At 42.3% G+C, this 22,419-nt stretch overlaps 2 protein-coding genes across 2 annotated transcripts in view; one reads left to right on the top strand and one right to left on the bottom strand.

Annotated features, from left to right (window-relative positions):
* Nucleotides 1-21,484, bottom strand: part of gphb5 (glycoprotein hormone subunit beta 5) — a gene marked incomplete at both ends in the record, with an annotated part of 21,828 nt that extends 344 nt beyond the window's left edge. Inside the window, 3 exons of the mRNA XM_080751128.1 lie at nt 3,350-3,548; nt 18,432-18,504; nt 21,472-21,484. Coding sequence (XP_080607254.1) covers nt 3,350-3,548; nt 18,432-18,504; nt 21,472-21,484 — 285 coding nt within the window. The remainder of the gene's footprint in view (nt 1-3,349; nt 3,549-18,431; nt 18,505-21,471) is intronic.
* The window catches only part of syne2b (spectrin repeat containing, nuclear envelope 2b), a 298,695-nt gene continuing 291,103 nt past the window's right edge, over nt 14,828-22,419 (top strand). The window contains exon 1 of the mRNA XM_080751129.1: nt 14,828-15,078. The gene's annotated coding sequence lies outside the window, so the exon portion shown is untranslated. The remainder of the gene's footprint in view (nt 15,079-22,419) is intronic.

The following is a 22,419-nucleotide window of genomic DNA, read 5'->3' on the forward strand; positions in this document are numbered from 1 at the left end:
ATGCAGGACTCATACAGTACATGTGCCGTGCAACAGACATGACTTGATGACCTGACTTCACTTACACATCTAACTGTTAATTTGCCGAATGTCTGTCTGTCCGTACGATGCAAGTTGAAAATGCATGCTCCACCCGGTTATGCAATAACCGCTATACGTTGTCAGAGTACCGGTTGTTCCCATCTGTCTGTCTGTGTCCCTTTTATACCCATATATGAAGTTCTGTATCAGTCATGCCCTGATAAAGAGTCCAGGCCAGTCTAGGACACCAGTACCATGACGTGATATTGATAGGGTACTCCATATATGGTTTATTGATATTTGTGTACCCTTCTGTCTGTCTGTGTTCCTTCTATACCCATATACAGTATGTTGATCTCTTGATGTGTGGATGTGTATGTATCTCTCCATCTGCCTGTGTTCCTTTTATGCTCATATCCTCCCTTGTGTCGTCGGTGACGCATATGCCAAGTTTGAAGGCAGGTCATGCATTCACACACAGACAGACAGACCGACAGATATTTTGTGCATATACAGTATAGTAGGATAATACATTTTTTATCTACAATGTGTGCTATTTAAGACCAAAAAATGTGCGTTCCAGTACAATTATCTTCCCTGAGTGAGATTTCTTTTCTCACTTCACTTCTACTGTATCTTGTCTCCTCAGCTTGTATGCCTCTTTCTGACATGTGATTAGTCGAGGATCAGTGAAATGTTTTATTACATCTAAAGGGCAAAGCTGCCGTGGCTGTGATCTTTGCTGTGAATGTTAGGAACTGAAGCGTATTGTTCTGCTGCAGAGAATCACAAGTCTCTACTCTTCACTGACCCGAATGTGTTAGCAGAGATTTCAGTTAGTAGCAGATGCTCTGCTAATGGTTTAGACATTTAGTTTAAAGAACTTTCTGGTGCTTTCTCCTCCTCTCCTCTTTGTCTCTGTATGGCTCCTACTGTACATGATCACAGTGGAGTCTTTTGTTATGTCTACTATCAGGGCACTGTGGCTCTAACCCGCAATTATCACTTTCTAATTGGTGAATTGGATTGATGACATAAAATGCAGAATGTACGATTAAGTCACCAACAGTGTCACCAACAGTGTACACTGAGGGGTGTGTGGGTATTTGTCCAAGATTAGCTGACTGTACTTCTTTTTTTTTTACAGCACCGTGTAATATTTGTGTCCTTGTATTGTACCGCTTATGTGGACATAAATAAATGACAAGGATGCATGAGTTCTCTAATGCCTGTTGTTGCATGCCTGATGAAACTACACGTACCACCGCATTTTCTAACCTCCACCAAGAAAGTTATGAGATGAAATTGTGCTTTTTTTTTCAAAGCTTCTGAGGCAATGTTCTGAGTCATTTCTTCCCCATTTCAGTTTTTACATTAACTCTTCATTAAGTTTTTCGGCTGCTGGATATTAACTGAACATCATTGAGACAACTCTCAGCATTTCTCTACACAGTCCTCTGTTCTTATATTTGGTGTGTTTACGCGGCAGAATTAGATACCTGCTGTATTTTACACAAATCTAATGATTTGCCAGTCTAAAACGATATACTGTTTTTTACAGCTGAATGATGGCTTTCTCTAAATGAAGTCAGATCAAGTTCTGTGCCAGGAACTTTGTTACATAGACTAGGTCTATAATACTGTCTACTGTATAGGTATGCATACAGTAGAACCATTGTGTATGGTCTGGTCTGGTGTTATTACTAGTCTTTCTGTAGACCATGGGGTTCCCAAACTTTTTTGTCTCAGGGCACCCCATAAATATTTTTTTAATCCGAGGCACCCCATTATAATTTTCACTCCCAGCACCTTATATTTATAGCATATTGTCGTTGTCGGGTGGAAACCTTGTATGTCCAAAACCGTTCGTTTTGTATTTATCATCTATAAAATTTACAAAATGTACTAAACTAGTGAAAACAGCAGATCTACAAGCACACAAGTGCGCTTGTAGATCGGCTGTTTTCACTAGTTTTTTGCGACAGTCTTGTATGATGAAGCAGGGCTTTGCTTTACCAAAAGATTTGAAACTCGGACATACAAGGTTTCTGACAGTGACGATATTTTAGTGATTATGTTATGAGGAAAACGTTGAGATAATAGCCATTTTGGTTAGAACTGACTGAAAATAACTTTGTACTTCAAGTTTAAAATGATACTAAATATTTTTTCAAGTGTCAAAATAAATTCCAAATATTATCAAATGATCTCGCGGCACCCCTGGACTGCCGTCGCGGCACCCCAGGGTGCTCCGTCACCCACTTTGAAAACCCCTGCTGTAGACCACTATGGTCTGTGTTTACTGGTCTCTGTCCACTAGCCTCGTAAACCAGACTCTCCTTTCAGGATGGCAGGAGGAGTCTAGTTTACTAGGCTATCAGTCATCTGTTGTCTTTAGACACTTGTTTACAACATTATGGAACAATATGTCTTGATGTATGCAGCATACAATTTCTCTGCCTCCAATCCATCTAATCTGTCTCTGTCTAGATTCAAGCTCACCTAATATCACCTAATCATTTTTGGTTCAACTTGTCAGCTTTACTTGTGTCATCTCTCACTGTAATTACATTACATTCCTCCAGCCTCTCCATTGTCTCTCTCTCTCTCTCCCCCATTCTCACACTCTCTCCTCTTTCTCTCATTCTCACACTCTCTCTGTCTCATCTCATATAATTTTGCCTGTTCCTCTCCCTTTCTCTCACCTGCCCCTCCTATCTTTCTCAATGTTCTCTCACACTCTGCACTCACTGACCCACTATATCATAGTGCACACCCTAAAATGTATACGCTTCAGGCATTTTAGCCAACCATAGACCTATATATCTATATTATCTAACCTTCCCTTCCTCCCCAAGATCCTTGAGAGAACAGTCACTAATCAACTGAAATGTGACTTTCTACTGTACATCACAATAATTTATTTGAAGATTTTCAGTCAGGATTTAAAACACATTGTTGCATCCTGTTTAAAGTTACAAATGTGGGACTTCTCTCTGTCCTTTTTTATATTAGTGCTGCATTTGACACCTTTGACTATAGCATCCTATTACGGGGACCGAAACATTTAATTAATTGGCTTTAAAGGAACTACATAAAGTTGTTTTAAGTCCTGTTTATCAGATCAATTTCAAAGTTTGTACACGTTAGTGGTGAATCTTCCATGTGCACAAAAGGTTTGCCACAAGATTCTGTGCTTGGACCAATAGTTTTACGTTATGCAGATGACACCCAATTATATTAATCAATGAGATACATGTGATTTGGCTTGACTCTGTTTCTCTCTGTACAGGATGTCCCTCCCAGTTCCCCCACCCCCTCATCTCACCTCCCAGGTCTCACAGCGCCCCCAGCAGGCGTCCGTGGTGATGTGCAGCCCCCCACAGCCGGGCTTCCTGGCAAGGAAGGTGAACTCGCGGACAGCACAGCCGATGAAGCGCCTCAGGTTGACAGCCGAGGTCCGCTGCATGCCTTCTGGTTGCAGAGACGTCCATATCAGCAAACAGGACAGCACCAGACCACCCCACCTGGTATTGGGTTGAAATTCAATGACAAGCTTTATGTTGGTTTATACCGAATGGTTTAAGGCAGGACTGGTAAGTTATGTTTTGATGTATGTTAGTCTTGATGCCACAATACCAGACCCCATCAACTAGCTTTGGTTAGAAATGTATTTAAAAGATAATTTCATACAGGCAGTAATTGACATATTGTAACAGCTTAGAAAAGATAGTAAGGCCTTATTTAAGAAAATCACATATATTATTATGATTATTTTTATTATTATGGTTATTGAGTGTCCGGGTAGCTCAATCAGTAGAGCACTCACATTCCAAACGCAAGGCCATAGGTTTGATCATGGTGCACCATCAACTCAGCGTATGAGTAGCACAGCTGTTCATACCGAGCAATGAGCACTATCTATAGAAATATAGTCAATGTTGGCCAATATTACTTTGGAGAGTAATATGTTACGAAGCTGGTTACTGTAAATGTATTGATAATCAACCTGTAGAGTGCAGGATTGGACTGATTTATCATACTGTAATGACACTGTCCAGCACCACCACATCCCAGTGATATTCATACTAACAAAGAGTTTATACCAAAACAACATGAATGAACTCTATAACTCCAATGACAAAACAGTGTTCTATTTATCTCCTCTTTTTGATTTTAAATTGTTACATTTTTGCCTTTGACCAAAACTTTGCCTATAAAATTTCTATTGAGAAAGTGAATTCAGTTTTGCTAACTACACGGGTCTACTCCACCAATACACCTGTCATATGTCTTTCTTTCTTTTTTTTAGGCATGCAAGACATGATTTTTTGATCACCAATGTCTTAAATTAATCTCAAGATAGGTCTACAAATGCCCTGCAATACTTTAAATAAATATGGTGGAAATATACAACTCAATGTTTGGAAATTGGTCCTAATCACTTTTATGCTAAATTAAATTATGTTAAGTTGTTTTCACCTCACTCAAAAAAAAGGGGGAAAAAAAGAAAAAAGTATGAACAAATCTGTGTTTTTCCCTTTATCTCTGCATTTGACATTGTGTCTATGTGTCGCTATGTTGTACGCGTACAGCTAAATGGTATCACAACAGTGTCATCATGCTCGTCTTCTCATATCTGACTCACCGTTGTGTCCCTCTCTTTTGCAAGGTCATCTGAGTGAGTGTTGGCCTCCCTAGTATAGTCCAGCCGAACACCACAGCCTAATAGTCCTAATGCCTAAGTGAAAGTTTCTGTGGCTGCAGTCCACAATGGAGTCCCACAGCACAAGAACGTACAGTAGGTACCTTGGCAATCAGCTACAGAGACGTGGCCTATACTGTCAAAAGGATTATCCGTCAGAATGACCAATTACGATGAAGCGAGGCAGGGCAAACAGCTATTCAATCTGGGAAGTCTTCGTTAACAACAGGCTCACTGGTTCTTTGTCGTCAGGTGCTCCTCTGGGCCCACCGGCTGCCCGCTAAATGGATCTGGCGGTACAAGCGGAGGGTTTTTATCATCGTGTCCTCTCTGTCCACAGCCTACCAGGCAATCAGTTAGTCAGTCAGACGACCAGTCATCCGGGACTGAGCGCCTTCTTTCTCTCATTTCCCAATGTGCTAAATCCCCCCTTAGGCCCTTCTTACCTGTCTCTGCTCATCAAGTCTTTCAAACTAGCTTGCTCCCACTCCATTAGCTTGATTAAGGGAAGAACTTGTCCTTTTGTTCATAGCCAGCCGGATGGAAGAGACAGGGGGGAAAAACATACTCATGTTATCTACTTGTATCCACTCTCACTTAACCAAGCTCAATAAGCTGGCTACAAGAGACGGGAAAATGCAATACGTGTTCGTACACGTACTATGGCAGTAATAAGTTCAACCCTTGAGCTCCTGTTTGTTCATCCTTCTTCCACTTTGTTTTATTCTTTTGTCACGCCTCTGCTTTTTGGCAGTGACTTTTCACAGTTCTTTCTTCGAAGTCAGAAAGTCTACAAGATGTCTGTTGCTCAGGGAAGGTTTTAGGCTTACAGCGCAATTATTTCAGAAGATAGCATGAGTGACAGTGGAGGTGAAGCAAAAACTAATTGAGGAGATACTGTAGATTTATTTGTGAAAGTGCCACATCAAGATGCAAGAGCGGGATATACTGTATATAGTAGACATGGAAAGAAAGATAAGTGCATGGTTATTGACACTTGTTGGTCAAGAAATGAGGGGTGAGAGATTAAACCAAAGGTTAGGGAGATTCTAAGAAGGGGTAAAAAGACAGAGGTAAGGCATAGAGAAGCAACAGAGATAAGATGATGTAGATTTGTTTAAGTGACATAACATGACAGAGATAGAGAGGAAAAGACTATTTGGGTGAATAAACACCTCAAGAGATGACAGAGAGGAGATAGGTAGGAGATACAGTATGTAGGCAGAGACAAATAGAGCAAGAGATGGATGGAGATAGGAAGAGGAGGGTGACAGAGATTAGAAGTAGTAGAAGTGGGATTTTTTTTTCTTTTTTGTGTAAGCACCTCATTGAGAAATGAGGAAGGGGAGACACTGTAAAGATGGATTATAGACAAGCAGAGAGTGATGAAAGGGAAGGAGCGTTAGATTTATATTTGCTTGACTTGTCAAGAAAAGAGAGAGATAGATGAAAAGATTGGGGGGCATTTCTTTGGATTGACAAGAGATGAGAGAGAGAGACAGAGAGACAGAGAGAGAGAGAGAGAGAGAGAGAGAGAGAGAGAGAGAGAGAGAGACAGACAGACAGAGAGGGAGAGAGAGAGAGGGAGAGAGAGTTTGGGAACAATGTGGTAGATTTATTTGGGTGACTAACCTCCTCATCAACAAATTACCATCTTTAAAATACACTGCGGGTCCCTTGTAACGCTGGCAGAGCAGAACCACTCTCCAACGAGGCTGAGGGAAAAATGAATTTTTCATGTTAAAGTTGGAAGTTGAAGGCGAAGCAATTAAAGTTAGATTAGACAAAAACATGTCGAGGAGGGTGAGTCAGTGACAGGTTCAGACTCTTCACGGAGACCTCAAAGAACAGCTGTCTGACTGAGGTTGCTATTGAAAAGTGCAAGTTCGTGGAAGAATAGATCATACTTAATAGGATTATTGCGACCGTCAGGTCGCAGTTTAGTATCAAAACCTCCACTGGCCGTCCGTCCGTCCGTCCGTCGGTCACACGTCACACGTCACACCTTTGCCCTGCTCATATCTCCGCATCAGTATGACATCACACTGTTGACATCAGTATGACATCACACCGTACACAAATGACCCTTATATAAGACCGGCATTATCTACCGACAGATTAGTAACAAGATGTCAAAATCGTCTAGGAAGGATGGTGTGAGTCATGCTGGCACCCTTCGCGGCAGGAGGAAGCTGGTGCAATCGACCCCTTGGCTTGTCGGGACCCCTGCCTACACAAAGACCCTCACTCACCTTCACGTCATGTGGCTAGTCGTTAGGTAGCCATAGTTACACGTTGAAGGTTGAATCTCCAGATATGGAGATAACCAACACATCCCTCCATATATGGAGATAACCGACGAATCTCACTAAGTCTGACCTCACAAGCCCCATATTTGGACACGAACAACATATAACTCCATATATAGAGACATAGCTGCTGACATCAGTATGACATCACACTGCTGACATCAGTATGACATCACACCGTACACAAATGACCCTTATATAAGACCGGCATTATCTACCGACAGATTGTGGAGATAAGCGACCAACGGTCGCTTATCTCCCGATTAGGGAGTCTTACTGGTGTTAATCACTTTACTTTGTTTGTATATTAACTCTTTGCGTGCCAGCGCCCTCTAGGGGCCAAAGAATGCCAGCGCATCTCTCATAGGCGAGCGCTTTAGCTTCCAGGACTTCAGCTTCCAGGACCTGACGTGCTCACGTTGATGCACGGCATGGAAATGTCCCGGATGAAGATGCTAACAGAATGGCTATTCCCATTTTGTCATCTAAAAGATCATTTTTGGGCGATTTCGCCGTAAATAAACCTCACGCCGCTTTCCTAAAACACAAAAAAGAGATATAAGCCTTTAAAGATGCGGTCTTTCATTGGATTAGGCGGAGATTGGCGATTGCGTTCGCAAATTACGGCCGGCCGGGACGTTGTTAGCTTTCGGCTAGTAGCTACAAAAATCAAGCCAGGCTTCAGAAGGCCTCTTATCATTTTATTCATTTAATTAAATAAAGCCGAACTACTTCGGGATCGGCACACTCGTGTACTCATCGGAAGCGGCGCCGAACATCGGGTGAACATTGGGGAGCTCAAAAATGTATTTTAAACCATTTTTAATGGAATATATCGTCGGACAGAGTAGAATGGCTAACTGGCTAGCGGCTAGCGAGCCAGGACCACCCACGACTCTACAAGCAGCTCGGGGTAAGTGAATTAATAAAAAAAAGATTGTATTGGATTGAAATAAAGCCGAACTAGTTCGGGATCGGCACCAGATGAGTTAAGAATTTGGCCTGGTAGATTGCTAACAGAAAACACACATGATGAGAAGTAAAATGAAAAATAAAACAATCAATAAATAAAGGGAATACATAATTATGGGCTCTAAAAGAACGTAGTTTATTGCACTGATAAAACCAGTAAGACTCCATAATCGTGAGATAAGCGACCATCAGGTCGCATGTATACACAAATTGGCTTGTAAGTGGCATTTGCTGATTTTTGGGCAAAATCTGTAGGAGCAGTGTCCAAAAATGTGTTTGAAAAAAATGGCCTGATGGTGGCGCTAAATGGGACAGATCCATGTTGATGACATGAGTAGACATACTGTGTACCGCTTTCAGTGATTTCAGGGCAAAATCTGTAGGAGCAGTGTCCAAAAATGGGGTTTGCAAGAATCGGCCGCATGGTGGCGCTAGAAGAGGTGAGGGGTGTGAGAAATGAGAAGGTGAAGGTTGTGGTTTGGCAGCCAAGGAGTGTGTGTGCAAAGTTTGGCATGGATCGGGGCAACGGTGGCGGAGATATGAGTAGGGCAAAAGTGTGACGTGGCGTGAAGGACAGACTGACAGCCGGTGGAAGTTTTGATAGTAACTACGACCTGACGGTCGCAACAAATCCGGACAGTATTTGCTGGAGAATTCATTCACAAACATGTTTAAAGGGCAACAAAACATTTAACTTGTCATCTAATAGATCAGGTAATTTTTTAAAGGCCTATAACATTTTGGCATTCCTATAATGACATCCCACTTAACCCTCACACATTTAAATCTGATCTCATGGGCAACCCTTTTATTTGGAAAACAAACCAAATGTAGCTTACAGTAGGAATCAATGGCATAAGTCCTATACCTATACTAAAGCCTTAATGGCACTTACAGTACACTCACTTATACCATATTTATCCCTTTCTCTCTCTCATCAGAGAGAGAGAGAGAGATAGAGAGAGAGAGAGAGAGAGAGAGAGAGAAAGAGAGAGAAAGAGAGAGAGAGAGAGAGATGAATAGTGAATGGTATAACACTGGTTCGGAGACATCAAATTCCTCTTTATTCGATTCCTTTTGGAATGACAAAAAGCCTTGAATCGCTTACAAGAATTAATTATACCCAGATCCAGAGGGGGGTTAGGAGTCCCAGATGTATTCCAGTATTATCTTTCCTATAAAACCTGTTTCTGGTAGGCAGCAGGGAATGGAGAAGCCCACTATCTAGAAATACTGTAAGAACATATCCTTGGCATCATATGGTACTGTCCATAACCACCGCCTTGATTGGAGTGGTGTCAGCTCAACCAAAGCTAAGGTGTGGCAAGGTCGCGTAAGCATCAATATCAATGGCCATCAAACACTAATTTATAACATAGGCTATAGGCAGGCTACATAGCAATGGCTACAATGTAACAGGACAGGAATGTGTAAAATGCATCCTTCTATTATGAATAGTCCATGATGTAGGTATTGCAGGCTACACTACATGTTAAAGGACCACTTCACCAATTTTAATCTTCGTAGGCTAATAGGTCCTCGACTAATCTATCTATAAATGCGAGAAGTCTCTGCGTGTCTGTGTGTCTGTCTGTAATCCGCGTATCTCGAGAACCGTTCGTCCCACCGGCTTCAGATTCGGCACGCGCGTTCCCCGCCGCGGCACGGAGTGCAGTGCCGGGTCTCGACCCGACCCGACGCGCGGTTTTCCCGAACCGGCGCGAAACGTTCGGAATCTCCTTATGCGGGGTTGATTGTTGACATCAGGCTGTTCCGGAGGAAATCGGCGAAAGCTCTGACTCATTGTGACATCACTTCATAAAAGGCTCTGACATCACGTACGCCACATATGGGCATAAAATGGACGCAGATAGACAGATATCTCCATATCTGGGCATAAAATGGACCCAGAACAATAACTGCAGTGATCTCCATATATGGACATAAAACAGGTGTGAGGTTTGCATTAAAGGGGGAACCGGCACTGTGTCTGCAACACAGTTGGAGGCACAGACAGATACTCCATATATGGGCATAAAATGGACGCAGATAGACAGATATCTTCATATCTGGGCATAAAATGGACCCAGAACTATAACTGCAGTGATCTCCATATATGGACATAAAATGGACGCCGACAGACAGACAGACAGATACAGATATCTCCATATATGGGCATAAATGGACACAGGCAGACAGATGGTCAAAACGGGTCCTAAAGGGCGGGGCATTCATTCCCTATTTACATTGTTCCGAGTTGGCCAGGTCGCCGACTAGACGCTGGGCCGCCCGAGCTTCTAGTAATAATAATAATACCTGGAATTAGAGCTTTTCCAAGTATCCAAAGTCACATGTGTGTGTGTGTAGAGGGTAAGTAACAACAAAACTTTATTGGGGGAAAAAAAAACTAAGTTATGCAAGCAAGAAAGAGATAAAAACAATAAAACACTAAAAACAAGGGTTGATACAAAGTCGACGCAGAATGTCAATTGTGAACAGGTGGGGTTTCAGGGCGGTTTTGAAAGTAGGGAGGGAGGGATCACTGATGCATTTGGGGAGTGCATTTGGGGAGTGCATTCCAGAGGGAGGGGGCAGCCACAGACCTGTCGCCCCAGCCCCAGGTTCAACGCCTGGTCTTGGCCTCGAGGAGGTCAGAGGTAGGGGGGAGCCAGGTTGTGGAGTGCCTCAACAGTGGGGTTTGTGGAGGACTAGTCGGGGGATATCTTCAGAAATAGTGTTCCTTACCAAACAAATCCTTCACCAATGTGTTTGTAAAGATGTCTAGTAACACATCTCACAAAGACTGAAATTCAGTTTCCCTAGGAGAATCCGTGACAGCTGCTGAAAGTTGGGATCCCATTAAATTAACTATACAGGATAAAACACACCAACATTAATATGCTTTAAGTAGCATGTGAGGGGACAAACTAGGGTTTTTTCATGATTCTGAATCCATTGCAAGCATTTGTTTTGCACAAAAAACATTCCTTGGGGTAAAGGCGGCTCCCCCAAAACTTTGAAAAGTGATGACTCATCGCTAAACCATATTTTTGTGGGGGCGTTTTTAGTCCAAGGAATGTTTTTCGTGCAAAACAAATGCTTGCCATGGATTCAGAATCATGAAAACCCCCTAGTTTGACCCCTCACATGCTACTTAAAGCATATTTATTTTGGTGTGTTTTATCCTGTATAGTTAATTTAATGGGACATCAACTTTAATCAGCTGTAACAGATTCTCCTAGGGAAACTGAATTTCAGTCTTTGTGAGATGTGTTACTAGACACCTTTACAAACACATTGGTGAAGAAATGTTTTGGTAAGGAATTTATTCCAGGACTTTTTAAGATATCCCCCGACTAGACTGGTGTGATGTGATCTATGGAGCGCATGCTGGTAAGCAGGCAGGCAGCTGAGTTTTGAACAAACTGGAGTTTATTGAGAGTTTTTGAGGTGATCCATGGATGGAGGATGCTGTTGCAGTAGTCTAACCGGCATGAAATGAAGGCGTGGATGAGGGTTTGCGGCAGGAGAGGATGTCAGGGAGGGCCTAAGATGAAAGAATGCCGTGTTGGTGATGTGGTTTACGTGGGGGAGGAATGAAAGAGTAGGGTCTAAAATGACACCTAGGATGTGGCTGGAGGTTGTGACAAGGGACTGGGAGCTGTCGATGTTGAGTGAGAAGTCACTAATGCTCATTGTAAGATGACACCATTTCTGTCTACTCAGTCTGTGTCTCAGAGGAGGTCTGTGGACAGTTCAGAAACCTGCCTATCAATGACATCATCGGTCGGCAGGGTTGGTCATTTCAAACAACTTTTTAAATTTGTTTTATTAACGCAACAATCGCTTCTAGTTCAGGATTCTAACTTTCGAGGAAGAAGGCTGTAGTTATTAGCTTGAAATCCATCCATCATTGATAGTTTGGTACAGTAGGCAGGTTTTGATCTGCCCATAGCCCACTAATGAGACACAGAATGAGTAGACGGAAATTGTGCCATCTTATGATAAACAATTATATGAAGGTACTTTTGAAAATGCTCCTTTAAAGGAGTAGTTCACCCCCAAAATGACTTTTTTCTTTTGATTAGTCATGCCATGGAGACTATTTTTAGTTTTTTGTCGCATTCCTAAGACAAAAATGTGATAACAACAAATGTACCCCCATTCGTTCCGGATGGGGACTCGTTTCGAAACGGGTCCCCATCCGGAATCAATGGGGGTAAATTTACTCGAATCAAATTTTTGTCTTAGGAATGTGACAAAAACACAAAAATATTATTGAACTCTACTCTCCATGGCATGACTAATCAATAGAAAATAAGTCATTTTGGGGGTGAACTACTCCTTTAATCAATTATTGACCGTCTCTCTGACATACACCACTCAGCACCGTGGACAGTGTGTTCCAGGTCAGAGAAGTGCAGCGAAATAAGATTGTTTCATTTATAGAAAATGTTTTTTTTGCTTTTTCTATTCATCATTCATCAGTCACACTGCCCGTTACAGTTAAAACCAATGAAACATAGCAAGAACCGTCTGGCTTTAACATCAGTGAAATCGATTGACTGATTCCATCCATAACATGCAACAATATCACATGTTTATCTAATAAAAGATTTTTATTTAAAATTTGAAGGAGTGTAATCCAACCTGCCTCTCAAGGGTATTTCGCTGGAGGAATACTTTGACTTGCTGAATCAATAGGCAGCCTGCCTTGTTCAAAGACCTTGACAAGGGCCTGGCCTGGGACGCTGTCTGCAAGTTATTTATTTGATTACGGTATGTAGTAAATAGTAAATAGCTAAATCTGTCCTATAGCAAGTACAGTAAGACCTGTTCGGTGTCAGGATCCTATAGTTTAAATAAAAGGGTGAAAAAAGGTAGATTGCTTAAATGTTTCTAGCTATTCAATCTGGAACAATACATTAATAACATACGTTATAAAGAGGCTCTGTGTCAGGTTTCTTGCCACTGTTATTTTAGCTGACATTGGTGGAGAAATGACAAAAAAACTGACACCACACCAGTCTAAACTGTAATGACCAGTTCCTCCCTGTTGCTTGTATGATACTACAGTAGCCTCTAGTGGTCACTTGTTATAGTAACTGACTGTAGTTATGGCTGTTGAAAACTAATGGTTCCTCTCTCAGAACTTTTACAGTACTGTTATCCACAGCAAAGTAAGAAGCAGAATAAGTGAAAATGTTGGATAAGCTTTGGTTTCTACTTTCTACAGTAGCCTATTAATGTTGCAGGCAACCAACATAAAAGAAAGATAATATTACTGTCATTAGATTACTGTATTAATTTAAACCCATATTTAACACTGAACCATTTGGTTAGCATTTGTACTCTCTCAGTTATTAGAAAGGTTATTGTAGTAAGGGCCAGAATACTTACTGACAAGAGCTAGCCTACTGTATGACAGGGAGTTTTGTCTTTGAAATATGATGAGAAAACATACTGTATTTGCGTTCTCAAAAGATAGATACAACTCATTGAATCTGAAAAGATGAATAACATGATATAATTTACACCTTTTTGAAGCGGTGAAAACCGCTTCCTATGAGTGGCCTTGTGTGTATCACGCCCATATATGGTCATTTTAGTCCAGAATGAACAGGCTTTTTCAAAAACAGAATGTCCGTTTAATTACCATATATGGTGATCTCAGTCCAGAATGAACAGGGTTTTTCAAAAACACAATGTATGCCACCTCATGTCCATATATGGTCACTCCAGGCCAGAATGAACAGGTTTTTCCTGTCCCGTACGTGCAAAATATCAGTCCAGAATGAATAGGCTTTTTCAAAAAGCAAAATGTGTGTCCCATGTCCATATATGGTCATTTCAGTTCAGAATGAATAGGCTTTATCTGTCCTGTACGTCCAGAATATGTGTGCGGTGTCCCTCCCGGTCAGATGAATGGATACTTTGAGGATTGGTCAAGCTTCACATGATAATTTGGCCTTCAGGTTTTATCTGTCTTGTACATGCAATAGGTCTCACCTGCAGCAATGACAAATAGCCGCATAAGAGCAAAAGCAAAGGCACAATAAGAATATACAGATGCTAACAGAATGGTAAAAAGGAGCATTAAGGCAGACAAGAGTAAATACATTGAAAATCTAGCAGAGGTTGAAAAATTTAGTAGGCCACAAAGATAACAGAAACTGAAATAATTATAGAGGGATGCAGTTGACAAACAACTAAGAGACCAGCAAGCAGGACTTTTTATATATTTTTTAAAAACCTATTATACCGGCTGTCATACCAGCTCTCCAGACAATTCTATACTAAGATTCACCGCTTCACTTCGAACCGAGGTTTGATTTTTTTTAGATACAAAGAAAATACAGTAGTGGGTTCCAATTATGTCAAAAGTTACTGAGCTCTAAAGAAAGACTAAGAAAAACAGTAAAACAATCAAAATGTGGCTGCAAAGGCTTCAAATGTCAATTTAGAGATAAGAGTAGGCTAGATCCCAGAAAGTTAGGCTCTGCAAGAAGATAGACAATCATGCATGCTATTGGAGGAAGCAGCAGCCTAAAATGAAAGATGCTGATGCTCATGGGTCTTGAGCGCCTGCAGATAAGACTGAACTGTACGTTGATTTTTTGGTGAGTCAGTCATGCCAGGGAATGAACCGTCAACACAGGTGACAGTAAAGTAGGCCTATACTAAAATTAGAAGTGCGTGCGTGCGTGCGCCGCGCGTGTGTCAAACCCTCTCTCACTGGAGACTATATTTAGCTCTCCACTGATGTCCCTGTCACGGTATGGCTGATGGCTCTGGCCTCTCCGGTAACAGTGCAGGGCCCCACAGTAGCCTACACCACACCATAGTACACTCAACTCTGTGTGCGCGTCTATGGGAGGGAGGGGTGTGTCGTGTGTGACTCAGTTCAAGATTCAATCACAACGTGTTTAGTCAGTGTGTGCAACAACCGTTTACATCCGATTTGTTATTGTTGTTACTTGCACGGACTTGTTGCATCGATCTGATGTGCTACTAAATAACAGCACAACGGCGTCACCAAAGCTCACGATCCGTCGGACTTTTACGTTGCATGTAAGTACGCTTCAACTTCTCGTCCCGGCCATTTGTTCGTCTCCTATTTAGCTCTTTAAACAATAGTCTATCTATCTTATGACGACTTGGCTTAGTTTCTCTGGTAGCCTACTGTGTGTTTCTAGGTTCTGCCCCTTGGCAGCATTATTTCGTGACTCGTGAGCGGGTTGGCAAAGAAACAAATCGCAGCAGCTGTAATTAACGCTGTCAAGAAAAACCCACCAAGAGACTTTTCATGCATGCATGGCCCCCAATACGTTCACTGTCTGTTGTTTCCACTCAGAAGAATGACTCCTCATTATTACATTATTATTATTATCTCTATAGCCTACTTTATTCAAATGATCCGACCCGCAATGACAACACAACACCGCTGTACTGATTTGAAGCTCTCTCTGGTGTCAGTCACGTGACCAAGCGATATGCGCTATTTTTGGCCCCTGACAGGTTCTCCAAGAGATTATCTAAAACACTGGTTCTCAAACTTTCACATTTCAAGGTCTCCCCTAAACTCTGACAGCATACAAATGGGACCAAATGGACCATTTGGTCCCATTTGTATGCTGTTAGAGTTACAGACTTGTGTCAATTTAGACCCCCATAGAAGTACCCACAAAGTCCCTGGAATCCACTTTGAGAACCACTGATCTAAAACACTTCTGTCACTGGTTCCCAAACACTGGGGTCGGGACCCATTTGTGGGCCACAGACCAATTTTTATGGGTCACGACTTCAGTAAAAGAACATTTCTTTTCCTATATTTGAATAATTATGTGTATTTCCAAAAAATGTTTATATTTTTCCCCCTTTTTTGTTTAGGGAAAGTTTGCTTCGAGTTTATCTCTTGTTGTTTTTTTATATACTCTGGCGTTTTCCCAATACAATGTTGTCTCTGATGATGGCATTTAAATCTCGAGGAGGCAAGCTAGGGAGTTTGGCAGAGGAACTTTTTGAGAGGCTGTGAAGTGTGAACAGCTGACATTTGACGTTTGATATTTCATATGCTTCCTTAACTTGGTTGAATTGGATTCTTTGAAGGAGACTCACTCTGTTTATGTCTGCTGACCTGCTGTCATCATAACATTGGATAACATATGATATGCCTACACAGTGATGTAAAAAGTAGGCCTAAAAGTAGGCCTATCCCTGCAATATAGAAACACTCTTCTACGAGTAAAAGTCTAGAATTCAATATTTACTTGAGTAAAAGTATCGGCATTAAAATGTAGGCCTACTTAGTACTTAAAGCACCAAAAAGTAGGCCTACCATATGTTTGAAAATAGCAGATCTACAAGGCAACGAGGAAGCTTGTAGATATGCTATTTTCAAATAGCCCTGGTTTAAAATAGGGCTGAGTGGTTTGTGTAGGCCTATATATGTTTTATAATTTATGTCTGCAAAGTACCATAGTAAGTAACAAGTTACTAGTTGACCCAGCTGGATGACCCAGCTGATTCCAGGGGTGTCAATTGGGTATGGCAGGGGTATGCAGCTGCCATACCCTGGGTCCAGTGGGGAGAATGCAAGTTACTTTAAAATATAAATCCATGAATGTCTCATTGTCTATCTGCTGGTTATGTTGTTAAATTACATTAAAATAACTACAAATGCAAAATTTAACAAGATATTATAATTATATTCTCCACACTTGTATTCTCCCCATCTTGACAGAATGGTATATTCCCAGGTTCCGCAGGCCAGCTGCACAGGTGCAATTCATTATTGCCATATCCAGCCCAAGAAACCATAGACATTTAGGGGAAAACATTTAGAATGTACTTCTTAAAATAAATATATCATGCCTGTTGCTAAGGTATGGCAACATGACTGGTGTCTTGCACGCGCGCCTTTGCGCGTGTGCAAGACACCAGTCATGTTGCCATACCTTACCTTTTTCTGAACTGACGCCACTGGCTGATTCATGTGGTGGTGGTGGTGGTGGTGACGGAACCAGTCTGTACTATGTTGATACCCACTGGGTGAACACATTCTGGTGTTCTGTCTCAATGTCATTGACTGTAATATAGGCCTAATGTTCTACACTGTTTTCTGAATGAAGCTGCAAATGCAATAATTAACTAGTGACTTTGTTTATTTATGTATTTATTATAAAATGTCCAATTGTGGAACCCTTGACCTTGACAGAATTAGTGCCATTAAACTACAAAGGGGTTGGAACCGTCTGTCAGTGCTGCTGCTATACACTAGCCTAGCACAGCTAAATGTTAGTCTGGCCAAGCCAGGCTAGCTGTATCCACAACTTTCCAACATCCCATAGTGCATTGCGCAGAAGTTGGACGGAGCTTCCGGCGCCGCAGCAGAGTGTGATCTACAAGCTCACAACGGTTGCATCTGCGACGCGACGTGAGCTTGTATGTCTGCTGTTAACCGGAAGTGTCCTGCAAATAATGCTACAGTAAATTCCCGCAGAAAGAGGTGGATACAGTAGCATACAATGACCTGTTCTAACCTGATGAGAAAGATCAGCAACATTGTCTAACCCACCTAACTGAATGGTCCACCCATTAAGTTATAAAGGGACGTGTTTGATCGCTGCAATAATTAGGTGTTGTCCGTGATTATGTGTGCTCTCACCTCTGAGATAAAACCAAGTGCCCACAGACCGTGTTTGGTCCTGACAGCTCATTATAAGCGTATCAAACATGCAAATTTGTTCTGCACGGTTTTGTACAACAGATGGTCCACATTTACACAGCGTAGCTGTAGTGTGGACAAGCTCCCGCAAGTGAGCTGATGATATGCCAGATGAGCATCATACTGACAAGCACACTGAATTAGTTGCATACAGGGACGTGCTGGCCATTGGGAAAAGCGGGACAACTCCCGAACGGCCGGTTCATTCCCGGCCGGTCCAGGCCGGCAATTAGGAAAAAAATCAAAATAAAATGTCGGCCTTCGTTCCATTTTGGGGGCTGGGCGGCCAACAAAGTAAATCGTCACTGTCGGGCAGAAACCTTGTATCTCCAAGTTTCAAATTTGTAAATTTTTTTGCAAAGCAAAGCCCTGCTTCATCATACAAGGCCGTCGCACAAAAGTAGTGAAAACGGCAGATCTACAAGCACACAACGCCTCGCGGTGCGAGGCGTTGTGTGCTTGTAGATCGGCTGTTTTCACTAGTTTAAATCATTTTTAAAATGATAAATACAAAACAAGCGGTTTTGGACATACAAGGTTTCCACCCGACAACGATAAAATATAACTCATGTAATTGGCCCTTGTCACTTTGTCACAGATCTTTGAGTAGGAGCAGCGCTATAGAGAGAGCTCTCTCTCTATAGCGCGCAATGAGGGCCTCGATCTCCAACTCTTTTTCCCGGGCTGAATCAGGTACCCAGCACGTCCCTGGTTGCATATCACATGCCTGGCAGCCTGGAAGTTTGGTTGAATGGCAGCATCCTGGTGAACTAGAAGGACAGCACAGAGGTGTTAGATCAAACACATGAACCCCAGTGTTGTTGTTCTGGGGGCCGTGAACATTTGGTGCCTTGTGACACGCTGGCTTGACAGACAAGCTTGTAGATCTGCTGTTTTCAGCGAGGAGATTTGGTGTAGAAGGGGAAAAAAGAAGTGGGGCCTAGAATAATTATATAGGATTTAAGTGGTAAAGAAAGTGTGCTTGTGACCATAAGGTATATGGATCCTGGCTGGCTTGTAGGGAGAAATCTCGCTCTTTTCTTTTTTTTTTGCCTTATCGGCCAAGGGAGGCCCAGTAGGATGACAGGAAATGGGGAGAGAGATGGGGAGTGACATGCGGTAAACGTCACTCTTTCGGGAATCGAACCGTCGACGCCGCGGCAACCATGCCTATGTGGCAGTGCCTATGTGGTATGCGCCTTGACCAGTAGGTCACCGGACGCCCAAAATCTTGCTCTTTCAATGTGTCATTCTTTCGTCAATCAGCGTCGGCAGGTTAGCTACTCAACCGCGTCACGGTTACTGAGGTTATGGTTAGGGTTGGCAGATTAGCTTTTCACCAGGTTAAAATTCACAGAAAGAATGTATCGTCGAACAGATGCTATGTTGCAATATCGACACGTTCCCGGCTTGTAGTAGGAATATCTTAAGATGTTTGAAGTGTGGCTGGCCTGGACTCCTTTGGTTCTCAAGTTTTTTTTGAGACTCCAATGCACCTTGATGATGTGTTTCCCTTCCTGCAAAAAACACAGTCAATGTGCCAAGGCAATGAACTCCTTGTGGATTTGGTCAGAGACTGTGTGTGTGTGTGTGCGTGTGTGCGTGCGTGCGTGCGTAATAACCGCAGACTTGGCAGTCTTATTCTCAGTATGAACCTTCCTTCCCTGGATAATAAATAGACAATTGAGTACATAAAACATTGTATATCAGTTTTGAACTTGACACTGTTGGCACTGTAATGTAGCAGAGGACCCATGAGAGTATAGCCATCACCCTGGGAATTAGAGAGATCAAAAGTACGAAACTATGTAGCTCTCTCGGAATCCATATATAAACGGCTTGGCTCCAATGTGGATCTCAGCCTTCATGTGTCCAGCCTGTGACATCATCTACACTGTAGACATAATACTGTAGATTCTATAATCTACAGCAGGGTTCCCCAATTAGTTTTCCCCAAGGGCCGAATTAAGTCCAGGGTACCAAGCCGAGGGCCACAACATTGCAGGGGGCGACGGCGGTGTTCTTGCTACTCCAGCGACAGTTCAGATATCGTTGTTGTCGGGTGAAAATCTTGTACCGCATGTCCAAAACCGTTCGTTTTGCATTTATCATTTAAAAAAAGATTTAAACTAGTGAAAACAGCCGATCTACAAGCACACAACGCCTCGCGGTGCGAGGCGTTGTGTGCTTGTAGATCTGCTGTATCGTGATTTTTGCATATTCAGGAACAATCTAACAACATAGTTAATATGATGGTGGAGCAAGCACTGCACAGATAACAAGTCTTTGTACACAGTAAGGTTGCAACCTAACTTACCTTGAATATCGTTACCATGGATGTAATCAATCTACTGTAGCCCTTCTATTTAATCATTTTGGGGATGTTGATGTTTTCATCTGTCATCTGCCCATTTGTCAATTTGGTAAAAAGAAATTGGTTGAACAGAACTCATATTTTGGGACCATCGCTCCATTGTTCACAATGGTTTGTAATGCAGGCTGCTATCCCAGGAAGTCATGTGATCCAAGGTGGCCGCGGTGTGAATAAGGTCTATTCATATCCAACATAATTACTTTTCAAACATGCAGTATACTATGCAGCCCTACCTACATTACTCTTTAAAACTGAGAACTACCTGCAAGCCAGGGTGATAATATGGCCCAAATTGCCCTCTAAACTGTGACATCTCTGTTAAAATGAAACCAGAGAGCATTGCCTCTCCCATGTTCCATTATCACCCAGCAGTGGGCGTGTCTGACAATGCTTGGCTTGACAGGTTCAGCAAGACGCCTTGATTTATCACCAAGATCCAAACAAACACAGCAAGGATTATTATGAAAAGTGTACTACTACTACTACTACAGGTGTACAGGTAATATAATTGGATAGCAAAACATGATACCGCTACAGGTCCTATTATGACCACTTGGCAGCCGAATGCCTGCTGTGTTAAGTGTCAGATGGAGAGATTTTCAAGTGGACCCTATCATGATTCACAACTATGACTTGGCTTTACTGCATTGCTCATGTTTGAAAGCATACTGTGATTTGTTCGATTTTTGAGGTGGCCGTTGGATTCCATTCATTCATTTAAAAAAAGAGTCCACTTGAAGAGACTTGACTAAATGGTCTATTTATTGTATGACATATTGTACTGTATGGCTAAAGCTGTGAAAAGAGTAAGACGTGTTTGTTGGCGTTATGGTCCTTTGAACAACATTGCCTAGGTAGCTTTAGGGTTCATTTCAATGTCCAAAGGTTGCGTTATGGTCCTCTGACCGGCCAAGTCTTGGTGTTATGTGTTATATGCTGGTGTCCTCTGTGTTGTAATTAGAGCTGTCCTGAATGACATTGACTCAGGGACACTCTGTCAGGGGCTTCTCTTTCACTCCATCGTGTTCTCTCTGTCTCTGCCAGTCGCTCTCTGTCTCTGTCTCTGTCTCACTCACTGTCTGGCTCAGTCTCATCGTCCTCTCTCCATTCTTTGAGTTAATCTCTGTCAATTTCTTTCTGCATTCTGTGTCTCTTTCTCTCACTCTTTCAGCTTCCTTCGCTCCCTTTTTTTCTCTTGTTCTCTCCGTCCTTGTATCTTTCTACTGTACTGTACCTCCCACCCCACCCCAATCTCTCTCTCCCTCCCTCCCTCTCTATTTTCCTCTCTCCAGCAGCTGACATGGAGCCCTTAGATAGTTCAGATGCCGCGCTATAGTGAGTGAAGCATCGACGCAGCACATACCCCACAGGCACATGTTTGACAGCCAGGCTAGGTGCACTTCTGTCAATGGTCCTCTGTCCGTGGGCCCAATGGAGGTGCACCGGTCCAGTCGTTTAGACTATTTTTAGACTGGTGTTTATGGCCATGTGCATTGTGCATAAAGGTTGAATAGCTCATTAAGATGCATGTTATGATTTGTTTCAGTTTGGCATTAAGAGCCAGATGGACATGCAGGGCTTGCCTCCAAGGGCAACACAATGAGAGCCAGAGGGTTTGGCCAATTACAAGACATCAGCTTGATTGAAGTATAAGTGAAAATTATTATTTTTTTCCACCTGCTTATTTTGGCCTTAACACCTCAGTCTGTTTTCCAAAGCCGTCAGTCATATTTTGGTGATCAACAATCAAGACTAATTCAAATCAAGCTTCCCCTTCACAGAGTGATTGTTTGAGCAAGCGTGCAGAGAGACTCATAAATGTCACACATTTTTCTCGGTTCACTTATCCATATCCCAGGGCTAGCTTGAACAAGACATAACAGCAATAGGCAACCTTTCTGCTTCAACCTGGCACACAATGAGAGTTGACAGAAAGCAGCGTTTAATAGAGGCTAAACTCCAAGTGTGTGGATTTCAAAGGTGGGCATGCGCAAATGCAAACGGTGACAGGGAAATAATATGTCACTATCACAGCCTTTGAATGTGCGGAGTGAGTGTGAGATATAAACTCCTAAGGAAATACCTGTGAATTTTGCTTAGAGAACTCTCTCGATAAATGCTCAAGGGCGCATTGTGACGAATTTTACTTGACTACAATAATATGCTATGTCATGTTGGACAAAAATGCTGTAGTGTGTATATGGATGTTTGGTTCAATGTTGTGCTTTCCTGCTCTCAGCTGTAGTTGATCGGTGTATCTGTGTCCAAATTGGTATCTGTGTCAAACGTAATTAAAGCGTATAATGAGACC

Source organism: Nannobrachium achirus (genome assembly GCF_963921795.1).
Source record: "Nannobrachium achirus genome assembly, chromosome: 20".
NCBI lineage: Eukaryota > Metazoa > Chordata > Actinopteri > Myctophiformes > Myctophidae > Nannobrachium > Nannobrachium achirus.